The following is an 18,375-nucleotide window of genomic DNA, read 5'->3' as shown; positions in this document are numbered from 1 at the left end:
GGTTCACGTAATCCCAGCACTTTGGGAGGCTGAGCCGGGCAGATCACCTGAGGTCAGGAGTTCAAGATCAGCCTGGCCAACAGAATGAAACCCTGTCTCTACTAAAAATTAGCTAGGCGTGGTGGTGCGTGCCTATAGTCCCAGCTACTTGTGAGGCTGAGGCAGGAGAATCGCTTGAACCCGGGAGGCAGAGGTTGCAGTGAGCCGAGATCACGCCACTGCACTTCAGTCTGGGCCACAGAGCAAGACTCTGTCCCCCACCCACCCATTAAAAAAAAAAAAGAATTAAAATTTTACCAGCCTGGACAACCACAGTGATACCCTGTCTCTACAAAAATAAAAATACACGGTGGCTCACACCTGTGATCCCAGAACTTTGGGAAGCCAAGGCGGGCAAATCACCTGAGGTCAGAAGTTTCAGACCAGCCTAGCCAACATGGCAAAACCGTCTCTACAAAAAATACAAAAATTAGCCAGGCGTGGTGGTGCGTGCCTGTATTCCCAGCTACTAGGGAGGCTGAGGCAAAAGAATCACTTGAACCCAGGAGGCGGAGGTTGCAGTTAGCCAAGATTGTGCCACTGCACTCCAGCCTGAGCGACGAGAAAAACTCCGTGTCAAGAAAAATACATAAATAAAAAATAAAAAAACAAAACAAAAAAAATTAGCCCAGTTGGATGGTGTGCATCTGTGGTCCCAGCTACTCAGGAGGTTGAGGTGCGAGGATCACCTGAGTCCAGGGAAGTCAAGGCTGCAGTGAGCTGTCACACCATTGCACTCCAGCCTGGGTGACAGAGCGAGACCCTGTCTCAAAAGCATATTTATATAAATATAAATAAACTATAAAACTGTTAAGAAGGAATCATAGACACAAATCTTCATGATCTTGGATTAGGCAGGGGTTCCTTAGCTAGGACACCAAAAGCACAAGGAATAACAACAAAAATAAACTGGATTTCATCAAAATTAAAAACTTTTGCGCTTCAAGGGACACCATCAAAAAAGTAAAAAAGACAACCCAAAGAATGGATGAAAATATTTGCAAATCATCTATCTAATAAGGGTCTAGTATCCAGAATAAAGTATTATAATTCAATAAAAAGACAACTAACCCAATTAAAAATAGGCAAATGATCTGAATTGACATTTCTCTAAGATATACAAATGGCCAGTAAAACCCACGAAAAAATGCTCAATTAGATATCAGAGAAACGCAGGTCAAAGTCACAATGACGTACCACCTCATGCCTGCTACAGTGGCTGTAATCAAAAAGAAAATAAGAGTTGGTGAGGCTGTGGAGAGACCAGAACCATCACACACTGCTGGCGGGAGTGAAGCGGCACGGCCACTGTGGAAAAGAGTGTGGTCGTTCGTCATACGGATGAACATCCAGTTACAACATGACCCAGCAATTCCACTCCCAGGTGCAGACCCAAAAGCAGACCCTGTCCACACAGAAACCTGTAAAGGAATGTTTTTGTTTAAAAATTTTTTTTTGTTTTATTTATTTATATCAGACGGAGTCTCACTCTGTTCCCAGGCTGGAGGGCAGTGTGCGATCTCGGCTCACTGCAACCTCTGCCTCATGGGTTCAAGCAATTCTCCTGCCTCAGCCTCCACAGAGCTGGGACTACAGGTGCGTGCCATGACGCCTGGCTGATTTTTGTTTGCTTGTTTTTTTTTGAGACAGAGTCTTGCTCTGTCACCCAGACTGGAGTGCAATGGCATGATTTTGGCTCACTGCAACCTCTGCCTCCCAGGTTCAAGCGATTCTCCTGCCTCAGCCTCCGGAGTAGCTGGGATTACAGGCATGCGCCACCACGCCTGGCTAATTTTGTATTTTTAGTAGAAACAGTGTTTCTCCATGCTGGTCAGGCTGGTCTCGAACTCCTGATCTCAGGTAATCCACCCGCCTCGGCCTCCCAAAGTGCTAGATTACAGGCGCGAGCCACCTCAGCCGGCATTTTTTTTTTTTTTTTTTTTTTTTTTTGTCTTGTTTTTAAAGACAGAGTTGTGTTCTGTCGCTCAGGGTGGAATCCAGTGGCACGATGAGGTCTCTGCAGCCTCAAACTCCTGAGCTCAAGTGATCCTCCTGCCTCAGCCTCCTGAGTAGCTGCGATTATAGGCGCCCGCCACCACGCCTGGCTCAATAAAAGACACACGCACACACACCCAAAAAAACCCCAAAAAACAAAAACAAAACAACCCCCTCCCCCCCTACAAAGTACTGGTCCATACGATAGCACAGGTGAGCCTGGAAAGGCTGTAAGGTGAAAGTCACAACAGATGCCAAGGTACAGATTGCACCTACAGTGCAGGACACGGGGCTTTACGGACAGTGCGGGGCTGCTGAGGGCGGGCCGGGGACCGGATGGGGACCAGGAGGGTGACCGCTGAACGGTACAGGGTTTCTTTCGAAGAGATGAAAATGTTCTGAAATTGGCTGTGGTGATGGCGGCGGGTTTGTCAATACCACGCAGGACCCCTGAGGTGTACTCTTAAAATGGGTGAGTTGCGTGGCAGGCGAGTAGTATCTCGACAGAACTGTTGCCACAGAAGAAAAACCAAAACCCAAACCCACCTCCAACCGCGGGGCCGCTGCGGGAAAGGGCAGCTCAGCGCGCGCTCCACGCCCCTTTCTCCCGGGGCTGCTCCCACAGCCCCTGCCGCCCGTGCGCTTCCCTCGCGGGATCATCGTCCCCACGCACCGGGTGCTCACTCCTGGGTCCACCCGGGGCTCGCCCACGGGCCCTCTGCAGGCAGCCAGGGGCTGTCCCGGGTCGCTCTGGAGCGCTGGGGCTAGGGGTGCGGATTCCCAGGGAACGCGCCGGGTGGTCCCTGGCGATCCCCGGGAAGGCGGCCCCGCGTCCCGCGCAGCCGGGTCCAGCTGCAGCCAGGGAGGGCGGGGGGAGGGCGTGGAGGGGCGGAGGCGGCCGAGGTCCCGGCTCCTCGCAGCCTACGAAGCCCACGGCGTTGCCATGACGACGCCCGTGAGCCGCCCGACGCTTCCCGCGCCGCTGCCCGGGGAAGGGCTGGGCTGGGCTGGGCTGGGCTGGGCGGGGTCCCGGGGCGCCCCTCCTTCCAGAAGCGTCCTTACCCGAGGTTGGGTGGGCGAGACCCACCCCCGGGTAGAGAGCGGAGGCCAGGCAGGGATATCTCGGGTCCCACGGTCCCTCCCGCAGGTCCAAGGGCAGCGCCGCTGAAATAACGGGAACGCCCACCTCCTCCCCCAAGAACCCCCGCAGAGCGCCTGAGGCCTCCGGAGGCGGGTGTCTGAGAAAGGCGCAGCTCAGGGTCACCGGAGAGAGAAAATTCCGCTCACAGCCCCGTGGCAATGTCCCTAGCAACTCCGCTCACAGCCAGCGAAAAGCAGCCAGACGTGCGTCAACCAATAGCAAGGGTGGCACCGGGATTATTACCCAGCAGGGAAAAGGGACAAGCATTTGGCACTTGACAGCTTCATGAGGACAAAGACTTTGTGCAGAGAGAAAGGCGCCAGAAAGGTGACCCATGGTCGGCTTCTGTTTATGTGACATTCCCGGAAAAACACTATGGGTTGGAAGATAGATCAGTGGTCACCAGGGGCTGGTGGGGTTGGGGGGAAGGGGCAACCCTAAAGGGCTGGCGGGAGTTTCGGGGGTGATGGAAGGTTATCGTGGTGGTTACACGAGCCCACATGTGCTGAAATTACAGCACTGTAGGTAAAATCGATCTTCTGTTTTCCTGGGTTTTTTTTTGTTTTTTGACATGGAGTTCATTGTTGCCCAGGCTGGAGTGCAGTGGCGAGATCTCGGCTCACTGCAACCTCCGCTTCCCGGGCTCAAGCGATTCTCCTGCCTCAGCTTCCTGAGTAGCTGGGATCACAGGCGCCCGCCACCACACCTGGCTAATTCTGTACTTTACTATTAGTAGAGACGCGGTTTCTCCGTGCTGGTCAGGCTGGCTTTGAACTCCCGACCTCAGGTGATTTGCCCGCCTCGGCCTCCCGAAGTGCTGGGATTACAGGCGTGAGCCACCTCACCCAGTCGTCCTGTATGATCATTTTTTTAAAGCTATTAGCCTGGGCAACATAGTGAGACCCCATCTCTACAAAAAGTAACAAAAATTAGCTGGATTTGGTGGCACATACCCGCAGTCCCAGCTACTCGGGAGGCTGAGGTGGGAGGATTGCTTGAGCCCCAGAGTTCCAGGCTGCAGTGAGTCATAATCACACCACTGCACTCCAGCCTGGGAAACAGTGAGACCCTGTCTTACACACACACACACACACACACACACACACACACCTGGGCAACAGTGAGACCCTGTCTTAACACACACACCCACCCAAACTATCAGTGCTGCTCTCAACATCTGTCTGCTGGCGGCCCGGAGGGGCTGCTGGATGCTGTTGAGTTGGGTGGACCCTGTCCCTGCAGCCCAGCAAGCACTGGGGCCGCACTGTTCTCTCCAGGATTATGTAAAACGGGTCATGGTTTCACTTGGGGTTTCTTTAATCACCATGGTCGTTCTGTTCAGTGTGGTTACTGTTCCTTCCACACTTTCTGCTATGGTTTGAATGTTTGTCCCCTCCAAAACCTGTTGACGTTTCATTGCCTTTGTAACAGTATCGAGTGGGATCTTTAGAGGGTGGTTAGGCCATGAAGGCTGCATCCTAACAGCTGGGATTGGTTCTAAAAGGGTGCGGTGGCTCCCCTCCTGCCTTCCACCGTGTGACGGTGTAGCTGGACGGACAGCCCTCCCAGATGCCGGCACCTTTCCGGTACTGTGAGCCAGCTGACCGTTTGTCATAAATTACCCAGTCTCAAGCATTCTGTGATAGCAGCACAAAATGGACAAGGCGTTTCTAAAGTTGAGTCCCTGAGAGACCAAATGTCAATATGTGCAGACAGTTTATAGGCTGGGGACAGAAGTGGACTCAGAGCTGGAAGAGACCCCCAAGGGCCACCCTCAAGACTTCATTTGTGAAGAAACCAGGATCCAAAGGATCCTGCAACCACGCCAGCCAACATTTGGGATTCGAGTTTGGAGCAAACCATCCTCCCCTCCCCCGAGTACTTGCTCTGCGCAGGAGCTGGCTGAGCGCGGGCACGCAGGGGTCAGGGGCCCCATCCCGTCCAGGCCGGCCCCTCCATTCTGTCCCACACTTTTTTTTTTGAAAAAGTCTCGCTCTGTCGCCAGGCTGGAGTGCAGTGGCACGATCTCGGCTCACTGTAACCTCCGCCTCCCAGGTTCAAGCGATTCTCCTGCCTCAGCCTCCTGAGTAGCTGGGACTACAGGCGCACGCCACCACGCCCAGTTAATTTTTGTATTTTTAGTAGAGACGGGGTTTTACCAAGTTGGCCAGGAGGGTCTCAATCTCTTGACCTCATGATTCGCCCACCTTGTCCTCCCAAAATGCTGGGATTACAGGCGTGAGCCACCACGCCTGGCCCGTCCCACACATTTCTAACTGCCACACTGCCTGCACCACAGCCAAGTGTGCCTTCCAAAGTGTCTGCAGCCTCTGAAAACGAAGGCACCATTTCCACATTATGCCCCATTCCCTCCCTGAGAAGTCCTCTGTGGCTGGCGGGCTCCAACACCCCTCAAAGCTGCTGGTTATGGCTCCTCTACGCCCCTTCCCCACTCTCTGAGCCACCCTTTGTGTGACACCCCCACCCTTTGTGTCCCTGCTCTCTGCAGCCTCTCCTCCTCCAAGTCCTCCCCCCGGTCCCCAGGCATCCCTGGCAGGACACCAGCTCCGCCCTGAGGTTCCACACCTAATTTTCACTTGTGATTGTCATGGTCCTGTGTCCCCAACCTAGATTAGGAGATCAGGTTGTTCGGGCTCCGGCCAGCACTGGGCTCTGCACTGACAGAACTAGGAGCCGGCCAGCCGGGCCACACCAATGCCAGAGCTGGGAATCAGCTCAACGTCACCCTGGGTTGTCCAGACAGACCCTTGCAAGGTTCGGGAACGAACACTGGTACGCAGAACACGCTGATCATTACTCAGGCTCTCACTTCTTGGATAGTAGGAGGGAACATGGACCCCACCCTGCCCCCAACTGTGCTGCAGCAGGGACAGACGGTTACTGGTGTTCCCTGGATGGCCTCCTGGGCTCTGACCAGGAACTTGGCACAAGGGGGTGGACAGCTGCTCCAGTCAGGGCTGAGAGCAGAGTCCTGCCACAAAATGCTGTCAGAACACCTGGCCTCTGGTGGAGGCCCCTGGGCTCTAGAGGAGGCAGAGGGAAAGGAGGGATCTGCCCCACTGGCAGGGTGTGGAAAGGCTGTGACTGAGGCCTGGGACTTACAGGAGCCAAGGCCCCTCCAGCCGCACCTGCAACTCCCCAGTGCAGGCTCCTGGTACCTCCATGCAGTCTGGGACACTGAGCTGGTGCTCCACGGGCCTGGGACGCACTGCTGCAGGAAGCAGCTCATGGGGCTGGAGCCTCATCATGAGACGCCCTCCAGGCTGCCTGGCAGTCCTGGGGACAGACGGGGGGAGCCCCAGCCAACTAGTTTTCTGCAATTCCCGCAAGGGTGGTCGGAAGACCCCCTCACCCCCAGCTGACACGCGCACTGCAGGAGAGCTGCCACCACGCGGAGAAACAAGACTTTCCCGCAAACCCAGGTCTTCGGCTTCCTCAGTCCCGAGACCTGGCACTGCAGGGTGTGGAGCCACCCCCTGGGGGGCACCTGCCCAGCATGTTCCCCGCACATCAAGATTCCCACCTGGGCACCAGGACCCCAAACCCACGACCCTCTGGGGGCACTGCACTGTCTGCGTCCCTCGCATGACTGCCCACCCGCAGACCCAGGATTACACGAAGCCACTGGAGGGAGACAGGCCGTCAGCCTGGTCAGAGCAGCACCCTGGCCCTCAGACGGCAGCTGCCCAGAGGTGGCCCTCAGGGCCCAGAGCCTCCATATCACATGTGCAGAGCCCAGGCCTGGCCTGGCTGGGCAGGCGCCCTCCAGTGAGCGTCCCCATGTCGGTCAAGGGGCCGGGCTTCGGTCAGGGTCACCATGGGGGAGGGGCCACACAAACCCACCCACACTCCCACAGAGGGAGCCACGCCTAGGTGCCCACTGCACCCAAGTCCACGAGGCAGTGGGCGTGCAGGGCCAACTTTAATACGGGCTGGCCTGTTTGGGGGTCGAGATGGCGGCTCCCTTGGTCCCTGTGGTTTTCCACAGGCAGGGGCAGTCCCAGCGAGATCGTCTCATAACCAAACCAGCCCTGTGCACGAGAAGTCACGCCATGCCCCACAGCCTCCAGTCCCGGCTGCTGGTGGCTCCAGTCCCGGCTGCTGGTGGCTCCAGTCCCGGCTGCTGGTGGCTCCAGTCCTGGCTGCTGGTGGCTCAGAGGCCTGCAGAGCAGGAGGGTCCTGGGTCTCGCAGTTCCATGAGCCCCAGCCGCAGGGACCCCCATGGACAAACTTCAGGGGCTGCACCTGCTGGAGCAGCGTCTCCCGAGCATCAGAGGTCCTTTCGCAGCCGGGCTGAGCCCTGGTGGACAGAGCCATGAGTGGCAAGCAGGGAGTCGGGGCTCTAGGTGTTGTCAATCCAGCAAGAACACCCCTGGCCGGCCACCTTCAAACGGGAGGTGGGCGTCGGGCGCGGGGGCAGAGGCACGGAGAGGTTCAGCACATGCTGGTCTCCCCGGGGTCCGCCCACCAGCAGGGAAGCTGAGGTGCGCCAGAAGCCAGGCCAAGGGAGGGGCCCCTTAACGGAAGCCTGCACCAGCGAATGGGAGCGGCGAGGAGCGAGAGGAAGTGCGGGGACCCCAAGGTCTGGAGGTGTCTTCCTCACAGACGCGCGAGCCACGCGGGGGGCTGGGACTGCAGGGGAACAGCACCAGAGGCATCGGGCCTGGGCCACGGCCGCCGGGGGAGCCACCACCGGCAGAAGCTGGGCTCAGCCGAGGGTTTAATCCAGAACGAGAGCAGGCCGGTGGCGCCTGAGTGCGTTCAGGCTCGAGGTCGCCAGGAGACACTCTGGAGTCCTCCTGCACGTGCGCCTGCGTGGCTGTGGCTCTGCTCAGCACCGTGCGCGCTGGGCTCCAGGGAACCCGGTCAGGGGCTGGCGATGACCCAAACTCTCTGTGGGCCACAGTCCCTGGGGCACCCCCGCGAGTCCCGCAAGAGGAGGCCACATTACGAAGCTGCCACCAGCTCCGCCTGCCTGGGCCTGGCCTTGACAGGGACGTTTTCTGTGGAGGAAACAGAGATGTTTATGACATGCCAAAGACCCACAGGCAGAGACCTCCAGGGAGGAACGAGGCCACAGGGGTGGCAAGGGCCAGCTCAGGAGGCTTCGCACTACGGCAGGGCACGCCCAGCTCTGGGGGAGGCAAGTGACAAACAGGAAGCCAATGGGGCTGACAGACGGGGCCAGGGACACGGGACAGTGGGCCCCAGAGAGAAGAGCCCCAAAGATGGGTAAAGGAACAGAACAAATGTGGATGGATGATTCTAAAGACTCAGGTTCCCAGCGGGCAGGGTGGAGAGCATGGGCTGAGCAGTGCCACGGGGAGAGCCATACCTGGCTGACGGCTAATCCTGGGCTAGACCCTGGGAATGAGCTGGAGTTGCTAAAGAAGCCTTTCCCAGTTCCAATTTCTGAATGTGCCTCTTGGAATGGGGTATGGCTCTCTTACGAGGTTACCCAGTTACCCAACCCCTGGGAAACCCAAGCCGAACCCCAAGGCCAGGCACACACGCCCGAGCCACATAGCCAGGCACGCAGGGCTCGCCCACGGCCCAGGAAGGCCGGGACGACCTCAGACAAGTGGAAGGGCTGGGAGCATTCTGTCTTGCTCCCTTCTAGAATCCTCTGTTCTCCTGTGAATTCCAACCATTCAAAAGAATCAAGCATGGAAATACCTGGGATCTTCTCAGGAAGGGGCTCGGAGGGAACCTCTGGCAGCTCTATTTGTTCCTGCAAGAAGCAAAGGGTAAGGCCATGAGCAGGTGACAGGTCGGCCCCAGGCTTCCTGGGCCTCCGTGAGAGTACACGGATCCTGTCAGTCAGCTGCTCTCAGCTGGAGTTAAAGCGGACAGGAATGTGCTGCTCAGAAGACCCAAGTCTGCACCCGCCCCAGCTTCTGGCACCACCAGAATCCCCTGGGAGGTGATGCGGCTGCCACCATGGAGGCTCCTCCCAACAGACCCTGAGGCCCCGAGGGGCCGTAAGGTGGCCACATCCTGGGTGTACCCCAGAGACACTGGCTTTCAGGGACCAAGGGGTGGTGACACAGACACCCAGGTCACGCTGGTGTCCACCACTGTGGGGCGGGCCGTGGTACAATGCTGTCCCAGCAAGCCTGGCTGCCTAAGCCAGCAACGGTGCTTCCGCCTCTCAACTGGCCTGCCCTGGAGGCCCCCGAGGACTCGGACCCTCAGGAGAAAGTAACTGAACAGGCAGGTGGGCGCAGCGCACCACGGGCCACACAGCACCAAAGCACTGGGGCAGCTGGCAGCAGGGGCCGGCTCTGGGGGCACCATGAGAATCTGGCAGACTGAGGCAGGGGCCCACAGAGAGGACAACCCCTTTGTTGGGGAGTGAACTCAGAGCCTGGATGTGAGCGTGGGGCCAGGACGTAGCCCCCATGGCGAGGGCCTGCGTGGGGCGTGAGTCAGCAGCCACGGCTGGGGAAAGCCAGCCCATGAATCAAGCACCACATCCGTGACAGCCAGGCATAGAAAGGGGCCGAGGCACCAGGAAGGCCCAGCCTCCCAGCTCCGTCCAGGGCACGGGCCAGCCTGCCTGTACCAGACTGTCAGGTGAGCAACCCTGAAAACCAAGTCACCTCAGGTAGAAAGCTAGTTACAAACTCCAGACTATTGACTTAAGGGACACCACATACGGGATCACCACGGGCAGGGCCTACTGGGGGTCTGAGCTCTGGGGATCCCATCGCCCGAGCAACTGCTCAGTCCCGGGGGTCCCATCGCCCGAGTGACTGCTCAGTCCCGGGGGTCCTGTCGCCCGAGTGACTGCTCAGTCCTGAGGGGCCATTACCTGAGTGATCGCGCTCAGCTCCTCCAGGATGGCGTCTTCATCCTCCTGAGTGAAGCTTCCTGCCAGGAGCTCATCTATTTGCTGCAAAAGGACAGGTGGTGGTGAGAGCAGCGAGGAGGAGGCCCCTCATGGAGGAAGGAGACGGCCTGTGGCTGGGTCTCGTCCCCTTGAGAGAAGGTGGCCGCTGTAGGGTGTGGGACAGTTTGGCCCACATAGGGGTGGACAGAGGGTGGCCCTGTGGGTTCCCACAGTTGGGGGCAGGCTGGTCAGGGTGCCACCTACCCGCTGGTACTCCACGGCCTCCTGCGTCTCATCTAGGATTCTCTCCACCTCTTCAATGGACATCACCTGTGAACGAGGGTGACGGGTGTTGACTCTTGTGGGTGGGGCCAATCGTAGACCCCCGACAGAGGCCTCCTGGGCTCTCAGGGCCACGGCCTCGCCCCTGTTTATTTTTATTTATTTATTTTTCAGAGACAAGGTCTGGCTGTGTTGCCCAGGCTGGGCTCAAGTGACCCATTCGAGTAGCTGGGACTACAGGTGCGTGCCACCACACCCAGCTCCTGTCTCTGTTTAAATGAGGCCAAGCCATGCGTGTCCCAGGCATGGCCCCGTCCTGAGGCCACAGGAGCTGTTCCATGAGTCTTTTCAGAGGCCACGACTGCAGTGCTCTGATGCCCGCTGCTCCTCTCACACCTGAGTCAGCTCTCACAGCCACAGGTAAAAATAAGCAACAGGTGGAACATTCTGAGCAGGTGACTTGATTTGAGTGGCAAGGTCAAAGGGCCACTTGTGCTTGACCAGCACACACCACCAGTACTCACCAGACACTTGGAAAAGTGGCATAGCCAGACCTCCTGCCAGGTGAGTCCCCAACGAGCCCCACCCACTGGCCCCCCCAAGTCAGCAGTGTGATGGGGTTGGTAGGGGAACGTGGTATGGCCACGCTGGGCTTCACATCCATGCCCGGCCTGAGACGAGGCCGGTATTCACCTCCTCCAGGAAGCCTTCTTTTTGCTCTTATGGCCCTGGCTGGAGTGCAATGGCACAATCTCGGCTCACTGCAACCTCTGCCTCCCGGTTCAAGTGATTCTCCTGCCTCAGCCTCTTGAGTAGCTGGGTTTACAGGTGCCTGCCAACACGCCTGGCTCATTTTTGTATTATTAGTAGAGACAGGGTTTCACCATGTTGGCCAGGCTGGTCTCAGACTCCTGACCTCACGTGATCTGCCTACCTCGGCCTCCCAAAGTGCTAGGATTACAGGTGTGAGCCACCACGCCCCACCACCTCCAGGAAGCCTTCTGTGATTAGTTTGCCGGACCCCTCCCTACCCTCAGACTTCCCCTCTATGTCACTTCAGCGCCTGGGGACCCAGTTCCCACAGTTCCCACAGTTCCCAGCCTGTGCTGCACCCCACCCTCAGGTCACTGCATCCCTGCCTGCCTGGCAGCACCCGACACATCTCTCCTGCCAGCCTCTTGCCCTGTGTCTGACACAAACACCGTGAGACAAGTCCCCCACCCTACCCCCAACTCCAGCCCCACTGGGCTCCCCGCGCCCCGATGCCCCTGGCCCTGCAGAGACCCACCTGGTGCATCTTGTTCAGACACTCATTTCCAAACTGCAGCCCCTCCATCACCTTCATTTCGATCTGGGTGAACTCAATACTCTGAACCTGAAAAGGAAACCAGAGCAGACGCAGGTGCTGAGGATCCGGCATGCCCTCCTCCTGGCCCAGGGGCAGGGTTCACACCACGCTGGACGGGTGCTGCTGGGCGTGAGGGCGACTCCTGACACCTGCTCCTCCCTGTCCTCTCCCGCTGCCAGGTGGCGACGCGCAGGACGGAGAAGGCGACGGGGAGACACTCGGGACCGCTGGTTGCTAGTTAGTAGCTCTGGTTACCCAGGAGCAGAACCACGCCGCTCGGGTCCCTAACGCCAGGGACACTCAGTCCCCCATGCAGACCCCTGACCTACCCACATCACCCAGGCGTGGCCCAGCCTTCCCCACCTCAGTCCTGCGAGAGACAACTTGCCCCCCAGCCCCTTAAGACCATTAGCTTCCTGGCAGACTCCCCAGGATTCCAGCCCAGGATTCCAGCCCCGCCCCACTTCAGGTCAGCTTCAGCCCCAGGCATCTGAGAGGAGGAGCTTTCCGCTCTCGGGAGAAATTCCGATGTCCATGCAGTCGGGCAGAGCTGCCTCCAGCTGCACCTGCACCCCAGGGCGAAGCACCCGGCCACCTACCATGGCCTCCAGGCTGCTTATTTGGTTCTCTGTCCTGTCCAGGAGCTGCTCCTGGTATCGCTTCTTCTTGAGCAGCAGCTTGGCCCGTCTGCAGAGGGAAGCCCAAGAATGACCCGCTGTGGCCCTGCCCGGCGTCCCACCCCAGCCGACAGGGTGCCCACGTTGCCCGGGCCCACTCACTCCTTCCTGCCGTCCCGCAGCAGCTGCCGGGCCAGGGCGCGCTCACGCTCCAGCTGCTGGGCAATCCTCTTCTGGTACTGCCTCAGCTTGTCCCGCTGCTGCTTCAGTTGCTGCCAAAAGAGAGCGGGCCTGGTGTCACCGAGCCCACGCTGCAGGCCCTGGCCGTGCTACTGAGCGCCGGACACGGAGGCCAGGCGGCCCTCCACGAGTGTCCTTCATGGGGCAGGGTTGTCTCCCAGGGGACAGGTGGTGCTGTCTGGACACATCTGGGGGGTGGAAGCCAGGGACACTGCTCCACATCCTGCCACGCATGGGGCGGTCCCACCAGAGGGTCCACCCGGACCCACAGTCCATCACAGGGATGGGAAGGACCGCCGCGGCATTGCCGTGGGTCCACCCTCGAGCCTGCCCGCCAGCGGTATGAACGCTCTGGGCTCAGGTCAGGGAGCAGCTGCCAGGACCTCAAAGGCTCGGACTCGGCCAGGCGCGGTGGCTCACGCCTGTAATCCCAGCACTTTGGGAAGCCGAGGCGGGCGGATCACGAGGTCAGGAGATCGAGACCATCCTGGCTAACACGGTGAAATCCTGTCTCTACTAAAAATACAAAAAAAAAAAAATTAGCTGGGTGTGGTGACAGCGCCTGTAGTCCCAGCTACCTGGGAGGCTGAGGCAGGAGAATGGCGTGAACCTGGGAGGCGGAGCTTGCAGTGAGCCAAGATTGTGCCACTGCACTCCAGCCTGGGCGACAGAGCGAGACTGCATCTCGGGGGGAAAAAAAAAAAAAAAAAGGTTCTGACTCGAGAACATGCAGGTAGTGAGTACCCAAGTGCCAGCAGCCACACGGCCAGGATAGGACTCAGACATCCCCCCAGCATCTCTCCTTGGGCTTCAGCCACATGAGGTGCCTGTGGCTTCCCTGCCGCTTTGCCAACCGTTCAGCTGCAGGGACACGCACTCGGTGATGTGCCCCGCGGCCCCGCTGACCGCCTCTCATCTGTGCGCCGCCCCAGAGCGGGCACTCGGCCACTGAGGAACTTCAGCCAGTCCTGCCTTATCAGGCCCTTGAGTTTTCCAAACGTCATCACTTCAGACAATGGTAAGCCCATGCAGGCAGAGGGATTATGGCCTTAAGGCAGGAGGCTGAGGGGAATTAGCTGGGTCAGGGACTGTGTGCCTCTTTGAGGCTCTGCATAGGAAGAGAGTGCTCCCTCCACCCTCGGAGTCTCCGCTCCACAGTGCCAAGACCTGTGGGTCCTCCACAGTGAAAGGTGCCCCCTGCCCAGCCCCACTGCTGGGGAGACCCAGGGGCCAAAGGTGTGGCCAGGTTGCCCCCTGTAAAACGAGGTCTCAGTGGAGGGTCACAGGCTGCATGGGGAACACCTGTTATCCTAGGAAAACAGAAAAAAAAAAAAGCAATCATTTGTGCTACTGTGTGCTAAGGATGCTGTTCCCAAGCACCCAAAATCCTGGGGAGACCTACGGCAGCCGGGAACACGGGTCTGCACAGCCAAGAGCCCACAGTGGCCCCTGGCAAGTGCTTGGCAAGTGCTTGGCAAGTGCTTGAAGAGAAACCGGAACTGAGTCCTTAAAGGGAGGGGAGGGAGTGCCCTGGGGCTGCCAGGGTAGGTGGAGGGCGGACGATGGAGGCTGGGCCCAGCTGTCTTACAGGCAGCTCGGGACGGTGCCCAGTGCTGTGCCCATCTTCTCCAGGGACAAACGTGCCCGTTGTTTCTTTTCATAGCTTATGGACTCAGATGCCAAGGTAAGATCCCCTTTTTCATTTGCATTCACTTCTCTTTTAGTATAAAATTATTTCTGTTGCACAAAATTTAGAAAAGAAAGCATCCGAAAAAGCTAGCCCTGCTCCCATTTCGGGGTGTCTTTCATTTCACGTTTATCCCGTTACAAAAATGGACTATTCTTAACCTGCCGTGTCCCTGACATGCCAAGCGATTCCTTATCCTACAGAAGCTAACTTTCACATGGGAACAGGCACCACCACCGGCCCGGCTGTGCCCCGGGGAGTCAGTCTGGAGTCGCCGCAAACAAACGCGCCAAACACGGTAACACGGTGGTCCTGCACCCAGGCGCTGCGGAAACCCGGCAGGACCCCGGCAGGCGTTCGGCGCACCTGGCGGCCGCTCCTCGGACCAGGGCAGACTTCCTTCCAGTCCTGGCCTGGATGGGGCGAGGGAGAGGGGATGGCCCCGCACGGCCTCGCGAAGCCGGGAGCACCGAGGGGGCTCCGGCCCAGGGCACCAGGGGGCAAATGAGCCGAGGGACGTGGGCGGGGGCAGCGACTCCGGGAGAGCCGGGACCCCCGGGGCCGGGACCTGCTCCTGCGGGCCCAGAGCCAGGGAAAGCCCAGCGCCGCGCGGACCCCACGGCCAGGCCGCCAGGCTGTGGCCAAGCCCCGAACGCCGGCGTCGAATCCCGCAGTCACCGGCCGCGCCCACCCCGGCGGGGCTCGCAGAGGCGGACGCGCGGGCCCGGGGGAAGTCGGCAGCCACGGCGCCGCGCAGGAGACCCCGGCCCGAGGCCCCGCGGGCGAGGAGGACGCAGGGCGGAGAGGCCGAGTGGCCCGGCTGCGCGCCGCGCCTCAGTTTCCCCACCCGAACGCGGGGGGCCGAGGGCGCGGGGCTCTTCCGGCCCCGCCGCCCGCCCCGGCCCTGGCCCCGGGCCCGGGTCCTCACCAGGATGGCCTTGTCCTGCTCCGTGACACGGCTCTGCTTCTTGCGGCCGAACAGGTTGCCCATGGCGGCGCCCGCCCCCGGCCCCGGCCCCGGCCCCGGCCCCGGCCCCGGCCCCGGCTCCGGCCCCGGCTCCGGCCCCACCGAGTCCAATCGCTACCGCCGCCTCACGGCCACCGTAGCTCGGATCCTCCCGCTACGGCGGCCGCGCCGGGCCAGGCGCCGCGGAACGCGAAGTCCGAGCACCTCCCCCGGCCGCGCGCCGTTGCCGCGGGTTCGAAACCACAGACCGCCGGTCTTGGCGACCGCCGCGAACACCGCGGCCTCCTTGGACCCGTACAGAGAAGTGGCACGGATACCTGGATGTTAGGGCCCGGGATGTTCTAAATGACGTGTTTCCGTGCACCCTTCTGGTGCAGGTGAAGGGGAAAATTTCTTATCTCCTAATTAGATGGAATCCTTTTAGATTAACATAATTCAGCCTCCTCAGGCTTTCAGGAATCTTGTGCAGGAATGACTGCCCCCACTGGTTCTGAACACAAAATGCTGCATTTAGTGATGTGATAGCTAACATTTTGCACTTTCTTTTTATTTTTTACTTTTTTTTCAAGATGGAGTCCTGCTCTGTCGCCCAGGGTGGAGTGCAGGGGCACGATCTCGGCTCACTACAACCTCTGCCTCCCAGCTTCAGGTGATTTTGCTTCCTCAGTCTCCTGAGTAGCTGGGACCACAGATGCCTGCCACCACGCCTGGCTAATTTTTGTTAGTAGAGACAGGGTTTCACCATATTGGCCAGGCTGGTCTTGAACTCCTGACCTTGTGATCCATCCACCTCGGCCTCCCAAAGTGCTCGGATTACCGGCGTGAGCCACCACGCCTGGCCGTTTGGCACTTTAAAGTGTTCCCTGAAATGCACCCAGCAGCGCCCCTTCACCCAGCCTTTCAGCCCTGGGATCTCCCCTCTTCTACTGCGCTGCTCCCTGTCTGTGGATCAGTGCCAGGAGGAGCCCAGCATGGCCAGGCTCAACTTCTCCTTCCAAGGAATCATGGCTGCGTCCCCGACAGAAGCATTCTTCCCTGGGTGGCTAAGAAACATGTGAAGGGGGATAAGGAATAAAAGGGAGAAGCTACCCGCTTCCAGCCCCTGGTTCCCGCCTGAGTATCCTGGCTGTGGTTCCCCAGCGTTCACTAAGTGTCATAGAAAAGCACTCAGCCGAGGATGGCTTGAGGCCAGGAGTTCAAGACCAGCCCGGCAACATAGCAAGACCCCATCCCTACAAAAAATATAACAAATAACATCAAAAGGAGAATAATTATCACCTGTTCCAAACCTTTGGACTCCAGAAGGTGAGGGGGCCCCTGAATTTTTGTGGGGTTCATCTCCCACCCTCTGATTTGTCTCACTAAGACATCTGCAGTCCTTTTTCCTTGGTGTCCATGGGGACATTGGGATAAAAAAAAGACTTGCTACTCCCTGCTCCTCATGTATGGGGAAGAGCTAGGTAGAGAAGGCGTGGTCCCTGGCTAGGGATTCCCCCACCGCCTGTGCCCACAAACCTGGGTGAGGACAGGGATTTTTGTTCTCCTGCCCAAATGTTGCATTTCCAGAGACCACCCTGGCCTGCCACGCCCCCATCCTGTGCCTGTAAAATCCCCAGGACTCTAGCCGACAGACACACAAGTGGCTGGACATCAAGAGCAACACATTGGCTGGACGTTGAGAGGGTGTGGAGGAGAGCATGCTGTTGCTCTGGGAGGCCACTGGCCGTAGAATGGGGTGGAGTTTGTCCAGGACGATCGGAGAGAACCCGGGCTGCTCAGTGGTCCCGCTCCAGGGGAAAACCCTCCCACGCCATCCCCTTCTGGCTTCCCCCGTCTGCTGAGAGCTACCTGCACTCAATAAAACCTTGCACCCATTCTCCAGGCCCAGACATGATCCGATACTTCCGGTCCACCAAGGCAAGCACCTGGGATTCAGAAAGCCTGTCCTTGTGATAAGGAAGGGGGTCTAATTGAGCTGGTTAACACAAGCCGCCTACAGACGGCTAAACTAAAAGAGCACCCTGTAACACACGCCCTCTGGGGCCTCCGGAGCTATAAGCATCCACTGCTAGACACTGCCCGTCTGTATGCTCCCCCAGAGGTTTGAGCAGTGGGCACTGAAGAGGCAAGCCGCTCCCGTGCGAGGGGGACAAGGGAACCTTTGCTGTTCCACTCGGATCCGATGAGCATGCATCAGTGGATCAGTGTGATGTTCGAGGACGCCAGGCGATGAAGATCTGTGGCAGGCACTCCGAGTCGGGGAGCTGTGACGGTGTACTGCTGGCCAGGTCTGGTAAAAGCAAAGGCTTCTGTTGATCTTTGCAAACTGGTATAGAGGGAAGAAAGCATTAGGCAAGTCGCTAGCTGGGTACCAGGTGCCAGGGGAGTGTGTTCAGTTGTTGTAGAAAAGATATTCCTGATGGGGCAGCAGCTACTGGGATGACTGCGACTGATTAAATTCTCCACAATCCCCATTATTCTCTAAGACCCGTCTGACCTCTGCACAGACCTGAGAGGTGAGTGACACAGGTTGGACCTCTGTCCCCACCCAAATCTCAGGTTGAAATATCATCTCCAGTGTTGGAGGTGGGGCCTGGTGGGAGGTGACCAGATCACGGGGGCAGCTTCCTCATGAATGGTTTAGCATCACCCTCCTGGTGCTGTCATCGTGACGGTGAGTGAGGTCTTATGAGGTCTGGCCACTGTCTCTCGTTCCTGCTTTTGCCACGTGACATGCCTGCTCTCGCTTCACCTTCCACCGTGAGTCAAAGCTCCTTCAGGTCTCCCCGCAAGCTGAGCAGGTGCTGGGGCTGTGCCTGTACAGCCTGCAGAACCGGGAGCCAATTAAACCTCTCTCTTTTCACCCTGTCGCCCAGGCTGGAGTGCAGTCAGTGGCGCGATCTCGGCTCACTGCAAGTTCCGCCTCCAGGGTTCGCGCCATTCTCTTGCCTCAGCCTCCCAAGTAGGTGGGACTGCAGGTGCCCACCACCATGCCCGGCTAATTTTGTTTTTGTATTTTTAATAGAGATGGGGTTTCACCGTGTTAGCCAGGATGGTCTCAATCTCCTGACTTTGTGATCTGCTGGCCTCGGCCTCTCAGTGTGCTGGGATTATAGGCGTGAGCCATTGTGCCCAGCCATTAAACCTCTTCTTTGGCCAGGTGCGGTGGTTCACACCTGTAATCCCAGCACACTGGGAGGCTGAGG

At 58.6% G+C, this 18,375-nt stretch overlaps 2 protein-coding genes and 1 long non-coding RNA gene across 4 annotated transcripts; 1 reads left to right on the top strand and 2 right to left on the bottom strand.

Moving 5' to 3' along the window:
- Positions 1-223: 223 nt before the first annotated feature.
- On the bottom strand, positions 224-3,511 carry LOC114673016 (uncharacterized). Its single transcript, XM_077971059.1, has 3 exons — positions 3,508-3,511; positions 2,294-3,351; positions 224-389 (listed from the first exon to the last, which is right to left on the bottom strand). The coding sequence occupies exons 1-2, from the start codon at positions 3,509-3,511 to the stop codon at positions 2,615-2,617; spliced, it is 741 nt and encodes a 246-aa protein (XP_077827185.1). The 3' UTR covers positions 224-389; positions 2,294-2,614.
- A 3,588-nt stretch (positions 3,512-7,099) lies between these two features.
- CHMP6 (charged multivesicular body protein 6) lies at positions 7,100-15,298 on the bottom strand. 2 transcript variants are annotated; one of them, XM_077973373.1, is made up of 9 exons: positions 15,261-15,298; positions 15,131-15,230; positions 12,438-12,547; positions 12,258-12,345; positions 11,599-11,685; positions 10,293-10,358; positions 10,011-10,091; positions 8,873-8,927; positions 7,100-8,199 (listed from the first exon to the last, which is right to left on the bottom strand). In XM_077973373.1, the coding sequence occupies exons 2-9, from the start codon at positions 15,191-15,193 to the stop codon at positions 8,144-8,146; spliced, it is 606 nt and encodes a 201-aa protein (XP_077829499.1). In that variant the 5' UTR covers positions 15,194-15,230; positions 15,261-15,298; the 3' UTR covers positions 7,100-8,143. The 2 variants fall into 2 exon arrangements, with proteins under 2 accessions (XP_077829499.1, XP_028692733.1); XM_028836900.2 differs by having other exon boundaries at positions 15,131-15,298.
- Positions 14,058-16,866, top strand: LOC144336072 (uncharacterized). Its single transcript, XR_013407494.1, has 3 exons — positions 14,058-14,199; positions 15,739-15,818; positions 16,736-16,866. It is a non-coding gene; the product is annotated as an uncharacterized LOC144336072 (long non-coding RNA).
- Positions 16,867-18,375: the final 1,509 nt, after the last annotated feature.

The sequence above is a fragment of the Macaca mulatta genome, chromosome 16, assembly GCF_049350105.2.
Source record: "Macaca mulatta isolate MMU2019108-1 chromosome 16, T2T-MMU8v2.0, whole genome shotgun sequence".
NCBI lineage: Eukaryota > Metazoa > Chordata > Mammalia > Primates > Cercopithecidae > Macaca > Macaca mulatta.
The sequence above is the reverse complement of the archived record's forward strand: the minus strand, read 5'-3'. Positions and strand labels throughout refer to the sequence as shown.